Source organism: Amblyomma mixtum, chromosome 8 (assembly GCF_055824585.1).
Source record: "Amblyomma mixtum isolate Tamu chromosome 8, ASM5582458v1, whole genome shotgun sequence".
NCBI lineage: Eukaryota > Metazoa > Arthropoda > Arachnida > Ixodida > Ixodidae > Amblyomma > Amblyomma mixtum.
In genome coordinates this window covers 113,856,070-113,872,523 of record NC_143019.1, presented here as the reverse complement: position 1 = coordinate 113,872,523, position 16,454 = coordinate 113,856,070, and the positions used below count along the sequence as shown (strand labels likewise).

Genomic DNA, 16,454 nt, shown 5'->3' with positions numbered 1-16,454 from the left:
ATCTCTAGATCGTTCTACTTTGTGTTTGAAAAATGAGTAATTCAAATAGAGAAAAAAAAGAACTCCGGGCCTCTTGGCGCTCGAAATGACTGCGTTTCGAAGAGGACACAATAAACATCTGTCCGTCCTGCGCGATGCCTGCTGTGCAGCAAATGCCGCAAACGGATGCCTCGTGTTTCGCGTTACGCCACATTTTACAGCGATTGGCACAGGAAGTGAGTTGGCGTGCGACCTCGGGGAATGACTTTCTACCAGCACCTGCGCTACTACAGATACAGAAATAACTGGAAAGTTGCAGTTTGATCACTATTTTGTAGTGAGTGAACCCTCGCTAACTGCTTCGGCAAGAGCAGAACAGCGCACAAGCAGCGCTACGAAGGAATACCCCGTGCAAGGAGGAACTGGCATCGGCAATGTCTCTAAGCGGACGGTTGGCCCTTGTGACGGGTGGCTCTAGCGGCATTGGCGAGGCGGTCTGCCACGCCCTGGCTGTCCAGGGTGCCACTGTGGTCGTTGCTGGCAGGCGTGTTGAGGCTGCCCAGAAAGTGGCGCAGTCTCTTCCAGGTGAGTGCTACGATATGTTTCACGCTGCAATTAACTTTCTTTGTTGGCTCTAAAAAACCTCGACGGGTTAAAGCGAGAATGTTAAGGCTCCCGTCTTGCGAAAAACCCGGCATCGTTGTTGGCGTTGTGAGAAAAAAATCCCCGGAGAAGCAACATAGGTGGGCCGCCTAGGACGTCACCTTCTGGCATCATATAACCTGCCCAACGGATTGTGATCCAAATGACCACCTGACCAAATGACCACCAAATGACCAAATGGCAGCACCTGCTATGGGAGGGTGCGTGGCGCATTGCTTATCCGCAGTACCATTGAGCAAGGAGCAGTATGAGGACTCTCAGGGATGTATGAATGTAAAGTTGAGACTGACCAAATCCGCATATATGGGCATTAACCCACTAACCCTGGTGGAGCCTAAGTGTTCCTTCCAATTTTTTTGTTTTATCGCAGTTCTTCGAAGCTAGAAATAAAAAGTTCATTGCCGGCGTTTCTGCATTCTTAACACCATTTTTTTCGTCTTCACCATTCCCTGTTTTGTTACATTTAGCAGGCAACGCAGGAAAGAGGGTTCCAGGAAACTGTTGAAGCACGGTGCGTCTAGACTATTCACAATCATATCCATCATGGTGGCTGAGTGGGAATGCTGTTCAGGTGTAGAGACTTAGCTCTGTAACTGCATTATATGAAGATACGCTGTTAAAACGATATCAAACATCAACTAAACACAATGACACATTCCTTCAATGTCTTTCAGGTGTGAGTGCAAAAGAACATGTGCGTTCTTTGCGAGTGAACGTACCCTGGCAGGTGCCAAGAGCCCGCACTAATTATGGACACCAAATGTTGTCGCACAAACTACCAACCCTGTTAAATTCCCGCGCTTTACCTATTGCATAAGTGCCTCCGAATGCCTATTGTATAAGTGCCTCATTATATGCTTAGTGTTAGCCTCTATAATTGCTGGTTGTTTTGTCAGTTAGAATGATCTTCATTTATTGTCTCTGCATTCTCATGGTGCAATGTAATTTGTTAAGCTGTTATGCTCTATGCCCTGTAACGGAGCGCGGACCTCGTCAAGCCAAGTATGGCTTTTTGTTTGCGTGTCCTCAGTACTCATAATACTGAAATAAACTTCAATCTCTTGGGCAATACAACGGCGCAGCTGCCAGGTATTGACAGAGACGAAAGCTAACAGATAACTGCAGTTTGATCTTGCCTACGATTATAGACTCTGAAGTGACCAATATTCGGTCGGAGCACTAGCACTGCCCGTTTCGCAGTCCTTAATCTTCCTTCGACACGAAAAACCTCCTCAATCTAAAACTAAGAATATAATTAAATACTACGCCGACTAGTAGGAGCAGAGTTTGCCAAAATTGTTTTAGTAAGGAATAAAATAATTGACAAAGAAAGCTGAGATGAATCTGGAGTAGTGCATCTGGTGTATAAAAGTGTGCTGTGTTTGCCGAAATTTGTGGATCGACACTGGGTGCCGGTTGCTGCTTGAGTTTGGTTAACTTAACGAGTCGGTGCTCTTTATTTTTTATACCTTTCGTACGCCCCAACATAATATTGTTTTGAGTGGATGTGCGTTTTTATTTCCCTTATGCTCTAAAATTAGAGGCTTTTAACCGACCAACGATATGTGCAATGGTTATTTGAAACCTTGTTTTTGCAATAACTCATACGTATCCCTTGTGGTGAGCAATCGTTGCTCCTTCAGTCTATTGGCAATGTTGGGTTGGACGTCGGGAAAAGAATCTGCTTAACAGTGGCCGGCTTAGTTGACCACATTTTTAAGCCAAGGATGTGGTTATAAACTAAATGAAACATAGAAAAGAACAGGTGAGTCCAGGCCGCTTCTGACAACCGAAACTATTTCCTTCTTTATAACCGGTGAGTCCGTGCTTCTGGCAATCCAAACTATCTCTTTTTTAGAAACTGGAGGCATGCCATCCGTTTTCCTCATCACCTGCTCTTGACGGCTCAGTGACCATTGGCAGAGGACCGAATGGAAGCGAAACGTACCACGGAAAATGGACAGAGAGATAGATATACAGAGAGGAGGAAAGGCAGGGATGTTAACCAGAAAGGTTTCCGGTTGCCCACCCTGCACTGGGGAAAGGAATGAGGGGATTAAAAAGGGAAGAGAGAAGGAACGAGATACAAAGTCACAATCTATCAATCAAGGCAGTCTCTAAGAAAAAACAAAACAGTGCCTTCTGAGCCTTGATGGTAGCCGACTGTTGTGGCCACAAACCGAGGATCTTGGCCTCTGTGAAAGGGCGAGGATCAAGGCGGTCCAGAGCACAACGCAACTTACGTCTTTCGTTGACGAAGACAGGGCACTCACACAAGAGATGACACTGGTTGTCGTTGTGTGGGGGAACCGAATGGAGCACATATGTAAATTCACGTCGAATGCAGACGACGACATTGCTCGTTCTGTTGCGCGTGGGAGAAGTAAATGCTTCATAGCCGGATAATCGTAAAATGTTGGGCAGATTCGGTTTACAGACAACCATAATGAGGAAGCGGTTGCCATAAACATAGCGTCTAATATCTGAAATCCGGGACTGGAGTTCGCGGGCATTCCACTGAAAAATAAAAGCTTGCTTGAATTTGTTCGGAAGAGATAGTTCCGGGGGAGCCATGGTGTCTTCTAAGGTAGAGCTGCAAAAACTGGCTGTAGCGCGTCCAGTACTTGCAATGCGTTGTGTGCTACTGGCGTGCGCAAGCTGGACAGCAGAGCACGCATGACATTCATCAGTGACGTGAGCATTACAATCACTTGCATATCTTGGCGTGGTCGGAATCACGCCTTTTGCCCGGATCAGTCGTAGGTGTCGCCGACATGGGGTGTGGCAACGTACCTGACGCAGTGCGCGCTCTAGGCTTTGGTAGTGGTGGCCACGTGGTATCAGAGGCAGCAGGTCGTGTGTCACCAGTCGCCGGGCTTTCCTGATTTGTTGTCGGTGGAGGCGGACAAACTTAGGTGCCGCTTCGGGTCTTCTCCTCGAAGGTATTTGTTTTCTTCAACGACCTTCGGCGGCGGCGCGAACGACGTCGTCGCACCTTTGCAGCGGCTTCTCTGTAGGTGGAATGGTCACACACCATTTGGTTCAGTACCGCCCCCTCAGTCTTTAGGCGAGGGCAGTCCTTCGAGGAAGAGTCGTGAGGGCCACGACAGTTGGCGCACTTCAAGGCAGTCGCGCGGCAAGTGTCGCCGCTGTGTGGCTCAGAGCATCTTGGGCGCACGATGGAGTTGCGACAGACGCCGCTCACAAGACCAGTCCTCATACATTTCCCACACTGAAGCGGCTTAGGTACGAATGGACGAACTGGGAGACGAAAGTTCCCCACCTTCGTGTATGATGGAATGCAGTCACCCTTGAACGTCAGCTTGATGCATGTAGACCTTCCAAGGCGCTGAACTTGTATTAAGGAAATGCTGTTGGTTGCTGGCTTCATTAAGATGGGCAAGTCGGTGTCAGGGATGGCGATATCGACGTTGTGAATTACAGCAGCCTTGGTTCCGCTGTCTTGTAGAATAAGAGGGCGTACACTGAAATTGCCGAGTTTGGTCATGGCGGCCAAACTCTCTAGCTCGCTTCGCTTCATGACATGAATGGCAATGATGTTCTTTTGGGGTTTATTCTAACGTCTTTAATCCTTCCTGGTACAAGGCTTTCAAGAAACAGAGATGGCTTGCATGTTTAGGAGATTCAAGTTAGGAGATTCAGACTCCAATGGCACGAACAAGGCTCTATGTGCCTCGGCACTTCGCGCTGCTTTATTTTGTACAACCGCAGGGGACGGACAACACCGCGGCATGCACGTCGACGTCGGTGACACGTCATCGGTGGAAGAACTTTTCCGCAACATCAGCCTCTTAATCCAGGAACCGCTCAGCATTGTGGTCAATTCCGCCGGAATTCTTGGTATCGCGCCTATCGCTGATTGCACCGACGACATGTTTGATGAAATCATCAGGGTTAACTTGAAGGTAAGTTTGCAAACGGGAAGCATTTCATGAATTCTCTTTAAAAAATCGGCAATGGTTTCGCTCTGGTTAAACCTGGAGGATTGCGAAAGCAACGAGGAGAGAGACAGAGGCGATGGAAGCGCGCGGCAGCGGCTGCGGCTCCGGCACGCTAGCTATGCGCCGCTACTGCGCATGTGCAACTGGCGAGCGCGGCGGCGGCACCTCTGAGTCACCCGCGCAGCGACGGCGGCGGCGCGCCAGCTGTGTGCCGTGTGACGTCACTGCTCCTCGCGCATGCGCAGTATGGCCTTTCGTCAGCTCCGCGAAATGGCTCGGCGACTCGCGTAGTGTTACTTTCACAACAATATTATCCTTGCATCGCATCGATTACTCCAAACTTTATGAAGGGCGAAATGCATACACGTTCGCGCAGTAACGGTGCGGCGCTCATTAAAGAAAGAACGGGAGCCAAATCTTTACTGAAAACGTGCGCATTTATCTCGTTTATATTCTGGATTGTTTTTGTGGACACAAAAAAGCTAAATTCGCTTTAACCAGCATGGCAGGGCATTTCTGGTATTTGGTTTAACACAAGGATTGGAAGCTACATATCTTAAATAAATTCAGCACTTTTCTGACGTGATTATCGCTGTCATCCCCGCAAGTACGCTGCTATAGTATTCATGAGCGGTGACGCCATTGGGGCAGCTAGTGGTTACGCTGAACGCGAGTTAGACGCGTCCTCTGGTATCTATGCGAAGTCTGCATCGCGGAAATAAATGAGAAATAAAGCTTGGCTGCCGCTGCTTGAAAACGATAATTCGCCTGTAGCTGGTAATATTTTTCAGATATCAGGTTTTGAATATTGCTAAGCTGTGGTAACTGCAATGTTAAGGTTATCGAGGTGCCTACTGTCGTGCGTGTGTGTGTCTGGCTATAGTAGGTCATTGAGTGGCATCCATTCTTTTCGCATGATTGTTTGGGAAATGTTTATACTGCTCATAGCTCACAACCGCTATTCACAGAGCGCTGACAAAATGGCTTCCGCAATAATGGTACCTTCGTTAAGAGTAGCCGAAATGACGCAATACTTGATCAGAGACACTATTTCTTTGACACGTGTTGAGGACCCTGCACAGTGCCTTTCCAACAATGTTATCTTTACTGTAATAATAATGACATTAAACCTTCGCTAAAACCCATTCAGACACCTGTAAAGGAATAGGCGTATAGCCCTACTTATTCGATTGTAGAGAAACAGTTCTACATAAGCGCATTTGTAGAATACTTCCAGCCTGTTCATGGTTTGAAACCAGTACACCTGTCTTAATATAGGCTTTCACTGCGCCAACTGAGCCAAACGGAGCGGCTACTAGTAGCCGACTTAATCGACTCGAGATGGGCGATGTTAAACGTTTAGTGAAAAGGGCAGTAAAAAGGTAGTAACTACTGCTGCTACTTTTTGTTGGTCGTTACTACCTCCTTGCACGTCGTTACTGCCCCACCGACAGCGAATGAATGTTGTAAATAATATAAGCAAGAGTAAGAGGCTCCCAATACTGTAATAGACTAACTCGAATAGGAAATGACCCATAGCATGTTATGCTGTAGTATTTAAGTACTGATAACTGCAACATTGCAGACAAAATTGCTGCCTGATGACATGCCTGTCTTTTTTCACTGATATTTATGTGCAGCAGCCAGTAAGTGCAAACAGGGCTAACTAATGCTTAGAAATGGAAGAAAAACATCGCATTTGATCTTTTCTGTAAACCTCTCCAAATTGCTTTGGATATTGTGAATGGAAAATATAACAACTAAATGATTTGTGGTGAGAAGCGTTGAGCATTAGGCACACAGGGTTCGGCATTGAAATGTCATGCACACGTTTCAAGGCTCACTTGTTTTTTCAACGCCCGGGCTGCAGAATCAGCATGCTTTACTCTAAGCATAATATTTGTAACACAAAAGCGACTGGTATACCGAAGCACCAGCTATGTTCGTATGTAAGACTACGCTTTCATTGACGGCACTGCCCACACTGGTTTCCAACGAAAAGGCCACGGCATCGAATTGTTATTTTCATGTTTGTATACTTCTCTTCTCTTTCTAGTAATTCCTTACGATTACTGGTGTCAAAATCAAACTGGTGTCAAACTACCCCTAAATCAGCCTTGAAGTCATAATTCAGGTGATTTTTCTTGATGACGGCCCCAGCAGCTGCAAAACCGTTTGCTTCCGTTCGTTACGTGGCGAAAAATTGAATTCTTTATCGAAAGGAAACCAACGGTTCTAGCAAAAAGAAGTTATTCACAAATGGCTAATTAGAGTGTGCAGTAAATGTTACTAATGGCATTTCGTTCTACTTCTTTTTGCGCTAAACGCTCCGAAAGGTAGTTGCTGTTACCGCCTTCTAGAGGTAAGCTAGCACTTACTATCTCCGATTACTGCCTAGGTAATAACATAAAGGACAAGCAGTTAGTACGCTTAAAGTAAGTTACGGAGACTACATTTTCCAAGTCTAGTGTCCTTTATTCCAAATGTAATACCCAGAAGTTAAGTAGATTTGTATATAAGAAATATGCAGTGAAGGTGTGAAATGTATGGCGACCTTAAGCTCTTTACCTATCATAATATCCTCTGGGCATAATTGTCGCGTTGTAATGGAGCGAACTTGTAGTTCACCTGCACGAAGGGACAGCGACGGTACGTTCAACGTAATAACATGTCGTTCATCATCATCATCAGCCTGACTACGCCCATTCCAGGGCAAAGGCCTCTCCAATGTCTCTAAAAATAACCCTGTCCTTTGCCAGCTCCGGCCCCCGTATCCCCTCAAACCTCTTAATCTCGGTAGACGCTTGGACATGGACATGATCGGTGCAGCGCATACGACGAGGACGAAATGAGACACGGACACAGTGCTGACAGAAACAGCTCAGCGCTATGTCTGTGCCTCATCTCGTCCATATCGTATGCTCTGCACAGATAATTCTTGATCTCATCCGTTCACCTAACTGTCCGCCTCCCCCTCCTACGATTGTCTTTTCATAGAATCCACTCCGTTACCCTTAAAGGTTCAGTCTACTGAATTTTATCGGCCGTATTTTCTTTGCGGCAACCGATAGCTGTGTATTCAAATTGCCGTTTAGCCAGGTGTGGTGCCAAGAAGTGCGGTAGAACATTTTGAAATAGAATTTATTGATGTGGGAACACTTGTGTATGAGATGGTAATCTCATCTGGCAACCAACTGGATTTCCGCCGCGCGGCTACGAACATGGCGGCGCCCGTCGGAGCTGGACCTCTCGCTTCGGACTGAATTTTCGTTGTTGCTGCCTTTTCCAGTGCGTTCACTGGCCATAAATGGGGCGCCGGTCTTTCGCTTCGTCTCATCTCGCCTATAAGAAAGCGTAGAAGTGATAAATTTGCTTCATTTTAATAATTAGAGTGACGATTATGCCGCTTCTATGCTTAAGTGGAGAGTTGGTTTGTTTACAGCATTGGTTCCAGTCCTGACAACCAGATGGCGCCACTATAGGCTGAGTTTAGTTTTGCGTCTCTGGTAGCATACGTTGAACTAGAAGTAGGAATGTGCCTGCGTTTAGCGTACGTATAACTATAAATATTCATGTGACTTACAGAAAAAGCGAGCGGTACGCCTTCTACAGTTTACTAGAACGAAACGTACGTTTCTGTGACATTGGGGCTTACTAACGGTACGTAGTATATTCACTTATGTTTTTACAAAAAAAGACTACCACCTGCTTGAACAAAATGAACATTTGGGGTCGCCACCATGCATTTTTACGCGACTTTTAACGGCGAAATAGAATATAAATCCCTGCCTAAACCGGGAGCAGTTCCATCGTTATTGATGTTATAGGGTGCCAACTACCAGAATATGCCATTATTTATACACTCATCTCGGTGAGTAGACTGACCCTTTAAGCACCAGCGGTTATCTTGCCTTCGCATTACATGCCCTGCCCAAGCCTATTTCTTACTGTCGATTACGACTAAGATGTCATTAACGCGCGTTTGTTCCTTCACCCACTCCGCCCGTTTTCGATCTCTCAATGTTACACCTATCATTTTTCTTTCCACAGCGTGCTGCGTCGCCCATAACTTAAACTGGACGCTTTTCGTTAGCGTCCACGTTCCTGCTCCGTAGTTGAGTACCGGTAACGTGCAGCTGTTCTATACTTTTCTCTTGAGGGATATTGGCAAACTGCCATTTAAGATCTGAGACAGCCTGCCATATGCGCTCCAACCGATGCTTATTCTCCCAGTTATTTGCATCTCATTATCCGCATCAGCGGTCACTACCTGCCCTAAATAGACATATTCTCTTGCTAATTCCAGCACCTCGCCATTAATTGCGCACTGCTGTTTCCTTGGTAGTCTGTTGAACATTACCTTGGTTTTTTTGCATGTTAATTTTTAAACCCAGCGTTCTGCTATGTCTGTATAACTCATTGATCATGTTCTGCAGCTCATGTCCCGAGTGACTTAGCAAGGCATTGCCATCTGCGAATCGCAATAACGCTGCTGCTACGACGACATGTTAGGAGGGCGTTCGCCGCTCTCCATGGTAGCACAACAACAATTTTTTTGGAAGTATGACTTCTGTTGGAACATCAGTAGCTGGCCTTAGAGAGGGAAGGCGCATACCAGCGAACTTACTGTACAAGACACTGCGCTCATTACCAAAAAGAAGGTCCTGTATTTCTCGGTCCTATCTGTGCGCGGGGCTATCTGCGGGGGTCCTATCTGTTGCTACTGTAGTGTTGAAGTAAGTGCACTGTGAATGTTCTTCACTCGCTTAGAGAGGAAAATGACGTAACATGGGCTTCACTACACGGTTTCCGCACTTCGGAATGCCATTAGTTCACCGGCGATGCGTTAGATAGGGCCGCGTTTCTTTTTTTTTTTCGGCCAGAAAACAGTTTTTAGCTACTCCTCTAGCGCCATGAATTCGTTCAGATTTCAGAGAGTGGCGTCTAAGGTAAAAAAGACTCCCGTGTTCATAAAGAAGGCTTTCCTTTGATAACGTGTGGATTATAGGACATTTTCGATTGCTCAGGGCGCAGGAGCGTCTTCACTTTGCACCGGTACGTAAGCTGCGATATTAATGTACCGTGCGCGAACGCGCCGGACTCAATTGTGGTCGAAATTTCCGGAGCCCTTCACTACGGCGTCTCTCATAGGCTCAGTCGCTTTGGGACGTTAAACCCCATATACCAACCAATGATCAATTACACCCAAGCTACAGCGCGGTTTAGTGGGCACGTCCACTGCCTCATTTAACCCCTTGTCACTTCCTGCGACGTGCTTCACACAGAGTTCACATGTCCAACTTGGCCCTTGTAAATTGTAAATTGTAAAATTGTAAATTGGTTTTCGAGGAAAGTAAATGGTGCAGTATCTTTCTCACATACCTCGGCGGACACCTGAACCGCGCCGTAAGGGAGGGGAGGAAGGTAGGCGTGAAAGAAGAAAGAGAGGAAGAGATGCCGTAGTGGAGGTCTCCGGGATAATTTCGACCACCTGGGGATCTTTAACGTGCACCGACATCGCACAGCACACGAGCGCCTCTTGCGTTTCGCCTCCATCGAAACGCGGCCGCCGCGGTCGGGTTCGAACCCGGGTACTCCGGCTCGGTAGACGAGTGCCTTACCCCTGAGCCACCGCGGCGGTCAAGGCCCTTCTCCCTGTACCCAGGGTTTCGAACCCGGGTACTCCGGCTCGGTAGACGAGCGCCTTACCACTGAGCCACCGTGGCGGGTAAGGCCCTTCTCCATGGGTACAGGGAGAAGGGCCTTACCCGCCGCGGCGGCTCAGTGGTAAGATGCTCGTCTACCCGAGCCGGAGTACCCGCGTTCGAACCCGACCGCGGCGGCCACGTTTCGATGGAGGCGAAACGCAAGAGGCGCCCTTGGGCTGTGCGATGTCAGTGCACTTCTCCCTGTACCCAAAAAGGCCACGAAGGCAACAAAGCACCACCGCTTAGGCTGGGGTCGCATACTCCATTACCACTTATTCCTCAGGGTGGGCTCATGTCCAGGAATATTGAAAAAAGTTTTGATTATTGCAAAATTGTAGGATACTGTAATGAAAATTATGAAAGTGGCGGTACATGCATCCGATGTGTAGAAAATTCGCTTGCATTGAGCAGGTAAGTCTACATCAGAAAAGCGGGGAATGCTTTTGAGATTAGCAATAATGTTAAGAGAAAAAAATGTAAGCTTGTCGTGTGGAGATCTGAGGGTATATTGATTGTTATAGTGAAATCTTACATTGCATGAAAAAATTGCAGTCATAAACCGTTCCCCGTTCAAAAATGCTTTTGTCCAGAACTGCTGGGTGTTCGGTGAAAGGCTTGAACAAAATCTCCGAAGAGCCGTTACTGCAAATTTTGCAGACATAACGTAAAACTGACGTACATCACGGGAGTACATGCTGATTGAATCATCACGTTCCGGCTCGCCGTACTCAACGAAGCGCTCATCGTCACCACCTTCTCTTTTAAGGAGACACATGGAAGCGCTACGGTGTGCATTACTTTATGATAGCATGGGTATGACGTATGTTCCTGTCATTTTACGTGCCTTGCCTGTGTAATATGCGTAAAACTTCCTTTAAAGACGTCCTGTTGGGTTGTTATTTTTTTTTTTTCAGGGAACTTTTGCAGTAACTCGTGCAGCAAGCCAAGAAATGCTCCGTTCCGGCACAAAGCTGCCTGAGGGAGGTGGCGTCATCATAAATGTGTCCAGCACTGGTGCCAAGCGCTTCTTTGTAGGGTACGGAGCGTATGCAGCTTCCAAGGCCGCCGTTGAGGCGCTCACAAAGTCAGCGGCGAAAGAACTGGCGGCTCACGGCATCCGATGCAACACCGTCCTACCGGGGCTGACGGAGACGCCAATGATAGGCCTTTTCGACGAAGACCGTAGGACCGCTCTGGCGTCTGTGACGCCGCTTGGGAGAGTTGCCAAGCCACATGAAATTGCTGAGGCTGTCTTGTTTTTGTGCTCGCCAAAATCTGCCTCTTACATCACCGGCGCATCGCTCGTCGTCAGCGGAGGACTTTACATGTGACTTTTCTTCTTTGGGCACTGGTGCACTGCACTATTGGCTGTGGTTATAAACAAAAATTCATTTTAAATCTTCCCACGGGTTCAAATGTCTCTAATAAACGTAATCCTCAGAAAAATCTTTCCACACTGCGATTTATTGCAGAAAAAGCAGCGCCCCGTGAACTGATAAATTTTGTTCAAGTATGTAATAATTTACTGTAATGTGCCGAGAAAATACAGGGCAAGTTTTATATGCATAGGAGGAACCTGTGATAGATCGAGTTCGTGTCGTGAACAACTACCTAAGCCTTTCCAAAAAGCTCGTCACTTTCATTGACGCCCTAGGTTTTACGCTGGGGAACTAGATGTTTTGAAGCTTTTTTCTCAAAGCACGTATAGGATTCTACTTTTTGCACAAAATGTGGTGAGATAACGTCTGACTCTCTTACGATCTTTTGCAAATGCAATAGGAGGTATTCACGTGACGTCGTGGGCGCCATTTTTGCGTTCGATATAAAGCTTAATGTGGAATCAGCCGATTATACACGCGCCCTATACCTTTCGCCTTGCTGGAGGCCAAAATGGTGGTCACTGTGGCTTGAGTGCATACCAATTCCCAGAGCCCAGTAGTAGACAATAAAGGATCCAGACAAGACCTTCGAGAGAACCACCGCGGTGTCTGCGCATTTTTGGCGTTCATCTGCTGTTGCTAAGGCCGTGTTTTCAATTCCGGCCGCGGCGGAAGTATTTCAACGGAGGCGGCATACAAAAATCTCTTGTGCTTTGCGGTGTCAGAGCATTAACCCAGAGCCCTCGACTACGACGACCCTCATATCCGGAACAGGCTTCTGGACGCCCCCACAAATTATGAGTTAAAGACATTTACCAAGCGTCAATTGCAAGATCAGGGCAAACGGAAACATGCACCGCGCCGTATATAGGACTCATTATTCGGCCGCAGTAGAACCGTAAGCTTGCGCGGCTATAATGGTTTACTACTCTGGCTGATTGACCTAATTTTCTTTGCCACATGACGAAGCGATGGCAATATACGATTATGACAGGTAGTGCTGAGATCCTTACATCTCAAGACAAAACCCGAAAGTTCCGAGTCGACAGTGTGTGCTGATGAATTATTTGCAAGCCCTGGTGAATTTCTGCATTAAGCCCTACGAATAAGACAAAGACACTGTAGCGCAGCAAAAGACGAGGACACAAGAAACGAGAGACGAACAGCACGAGCGCTAACTTCCAACAAACTTTATTCTCCTGAAGCATCACACTTTTATACACCAGAAAACAGTAATCACACGTGCGAACAGTATCAATTTCTTAGAAAAACGAGCTCTTTATCTGAGAGGAGAATGGAAGGTGTGCTTACACACGAGCCTCCTGACCTATTTATCTTTTCGGCTTCAATGATTTCGCGCGTTAACCTTTCTCTACTTTTTCCTATTACCAGACTTTTATCAAAGTAAGGCTTACAGGTTTTTGACTTGCATGCGAGAATGTGGTCAACCAGCGATCCGCCTTGCCCGTTTCTGACGTTGCGAGCGTGTTCCATTAGGCGCTCGTTCAGACATCTCCCTGTCTGGCCGATATAGTGTTTCCCGCATGACAAGGGAATTTGATATACAACACCTTCATCGCACGTGACGTAGGGCTTCTGGTGCCTAGTTGCGCAACCGCGCGCTTTGTTGGTGTTGATTTTTCCCAGTTTGCACAACGTTGCAAGTTTTTTCGGCGCCGAGAACACGACGGTCGCATTCGCTCGTTGACCAATTCTTTTTAAATTGTGGGAAATCTTGTGTAGATAAGGTACTACAACAAGGTTTTTTCGTTCACGAGGAACCGGGTTTAGGTTACAATGATTTTCTGGTTTCATTCTCTTAACAAGTTTTTCGGCAACAGAGAATGTTAATGTTGTTAATGAATGTTAATGAATGTTGTTAAGAGAATGAAACCAGAAAATCATTGTAACCTAAACCCGGTTCCTCGTGAACGAAAAAACCTTGTTGTAGTACCTTATCTACACAAGATTTCCCACAATTTAAAAAGAATTGGTCAACGAGCGAATGCGACCGTCGTGTTCTCGGCGCCGAAAAAACTTGCAACGTTGTGCAAACTGGGAAAAATCAACACCAACAAAGCGCGCGGTTGCGCAACTAGGCACCAGAAGCCCTACGTCACGTGCGATGAAGGTGTTGTATATCAAATTCCCTTGTCATGCGGGAAACACTATATCGGCCAGACAGGGAGATGTCTGAACGAGCGCCTAATGGAACACGCTCGCAACGTCAGAAACGGGCAAGGCGGATCGCTGGTTGACCACATTCTCGCATGCAAGTCAAAAACCTGTAAGCCTTACTTTGATAAAAGTCTGGTAATAGGAAAAAGTAGAGAAAGGTTAACGCGCGAAATCATTGAAGCCGAAAAGATAAATAGGTCAGGAGGCTCGTGTGTAAGCACACCTTCCATTCTCCTCTCAGATAAAGAGCTCGTTTTTCTAAGAAATTGATACTGTTCGCACGTGTGATTACTGTTTTCTGGTGTATAAAAGTGTGATGCTTCAGGAGAATAAAGTTTGTTGGAAGTTAGCGCTCGTGCTGTTCGGCTCTCGTTTCTTGTGTCCTCGTCTTTTGCTGCGCTACAGTGTCTTTGAAGTATGTACCAACAAGCCCAAAAAGCCACCCTACGAATAAAAATTATATTCAAAAATGCTTGTTCCTGCTTCCTACAGCCAGAAGCGCTAGTTGACTGAACGGTGTAAGAACGATAGCAACTTGCTTTAGAACATTTGAAATCGCCTACCATGCACCATCTTCAATTTAAAAAAACTATGTGAGGCTTCTCTCGATATATGCTCCTGTTCAACAATCAGGCACACAAACGAGTAACATGCGCAGATGCTTTCACTCAAAAAGTTCACATCGCCTCTCCGTGAACAAAACTCAGGATGCAGTGTTTTTGATTGAAACTTCAACCAGATGATAACCGTACCTGGATATTGATAAAGGCTTTCTGAGGACAGTGCCGCCCCTTTGAGTCCGTGGTTATGGTGCACGGCAGCTGAGCCAAAAGACGCGGGTTCGGTGCCGGTCACGGCGGCTGCATTTCGGTGAAGCTGGTATGCTATAGGCCCGTGTACGGTGGATTGTCAGTGCACGTCAAAAACCGGAGATGCTCGAAATTTTTCGGAGTTCCCCACTACGGCGTCCCTCGTAGCCTGAGCCGCTTTGAGACGTTGAACCTCATTAACCAATTATTGCCGCCGCGGCTGCTCAGTGGTTGTGGCGCTCGGCTGTTGATCCGAAAGACGCGGGTTCGATTCCGGCCGCGGCGGTTGAATTTCGATGGAGTAGAAATTCTAGAGGCCCGGGTGCTGCGCGATATCAGTGCACGTTAAAGAACCCCAGGTGGTCGAAATTTCCGGAGCCCTGCACTACGACGTCTCTCATAGCCCGAGTCGCTTTGGGACGTTAAACCCCATAAAACCATAAAACCATTAATCAACTATTAAACAGTCGACACTGTGGAAAACTATATACAATTACTGTTCTTCAAAACATATTCTCTGGCTCTTTCTGGCAATGTGAACGTTTGTCCGGCAGCAAAAGACGCATCAAACAGCGCGAAGATCGGATTTAGATGTTTTCCCTCGAGTGGATTGTAACTAGTGTAGTGTGCCAACTGTGACAGGTTCCGCTACCGCCATGCGCCGACACTGCGCTGCGCCTGACGACGACGAAGTTATGCGCCGACACTACGCTGCGCCTGACGACGACGAAGTTGCCCCGCTCTCTTGGTGCTGGCTACGCCCGTCTACGCTGCCAGATCCTGCACGGCGGTTCGGTCTCTTGAGGACGCCTAATAAACGCACCCCTACAATTGGTGGAGGTGCTGAGTTCGTCCCCTACCAACCTGGAACTCCGGAGCCGTACGCTGCCGCCTGTGTCAACCATGCCAGATGAGACTGCCCCAACACCGGCGGCCAGTTCAACCACCGTCATTTGTTCTGGCGCCATCCGGCAGCGTGACCCTGCGCTCTTCAGTGGGACTGCCGACCAAGATGTTGACGACTGGTTGTCATCGTATGAGCGAGTGAGCAGCTATAACAAGTGGGATGACACTATCAAGCTGAGTAACGTTATCTTTTATCTCACGGACGTGGCGAACCTCTGGTTTCGAAACCATGAGGCGGACCTACCCACTTGGCCCGTATTTAAGAAGAGCTTTGCGGAAGTGTTCGGCTGCCCTGCGGTGCGCAAGCTCCGTGCCGAACAGCGCTTACGGGACCGCGCTCAACGCACCGACGAGACCTTCACAAGTTACATTGAGGACATCGTTGACCTCTGCAAACGTGTCAACGCCGCCATGCCAGAAGCGGACAAGATCCACCATATCCTCAAAGGCATCGCTGACGACGCATTTCAGATGCTCCTCGCGAAAAATCCCACCACCGTCAGTGAGGTCATTAAGCTTTGCCAGAGCTACGACGAGCTCCGCAAGCAGCGCGCTTCTACACGGCGTGCCGGTGTCTGCGACGAAGCCCTCTCCACTCTGGCCCTGGGCGGTACTACTCCTGAGGACTCCCCTCTTCTCAACCACATCAAAGCCTTCGTTCGTGAAGAGCTCGCTCGCCAGCTGTCCCTCATATCCCATTTTCAAGACCCCGCCCCCCAAGTTCCTGACTCGACCCCGTCTTTGGCTCCTACCATTCGCCGTGTCGTGCAAGACCAAGTCGCTGATCTGCTACCGTCCAGCCCTGTGCCCGCGCCTGTGACAGCACCCCTGACGTACGCCCAAGCGGTGGCCAGGCCACGACATACGCCG

The 16,454-nt window shown here is 47.7% G+C and overlaps 1 protein-coding gene across 1 annotated transcript; it reads left to right on the top strand.

The window, feature by feature from the left end:
• The first annotated feature begins 253 nt into the window (after positions 1 to 253).
• LOC149334002 ((3R)-3-hydroxyacyl-CoA dehydrogenase-like) lies at positions 254 to 12,422 on the top strand. The gene is made up of 3 exons (XM_089556168.1): positions 254 to 564; positions 4,375 to 4,568; positions 11,227 to 12,422. Exons 1-3 carry the CDS (start codon positions 414 to 416, stop codon positions 11,641 to 11,643), a joined length of 762 nt encoding a protein of 253 aa, XP_089412294.1. The 5' UTR covers positions 254 to 413; the 3' UTR covers positions 11,644 to 12,422.
• Positions 12,423 to 16,454: the final 4,032 nt, after the last annotated feature.

Coding starts and splice junctions, on each gene's coding strand:
- LOC149334002 (XM_089556168.1), top strand. CDS start 414: ATGTCTCTAAGCGGACGGTTGGCCCTTGTGACGGGTGGCTCTAGCGGC. Junction 565..4,374: donor AGTGGCGCAGTCTCTTCCAG/GTGAGTGCTACG, acceptor GTACAACCGCAG/GGGACGGACAACACCGCGGC. Junction 4,569..11,226: donor TCATCAGGGTTAACTTGAAG/GTAAGTTTGCAA, acceptor TTTTTTTTTCAG/GGAACTTTTGCAGTAACTCG.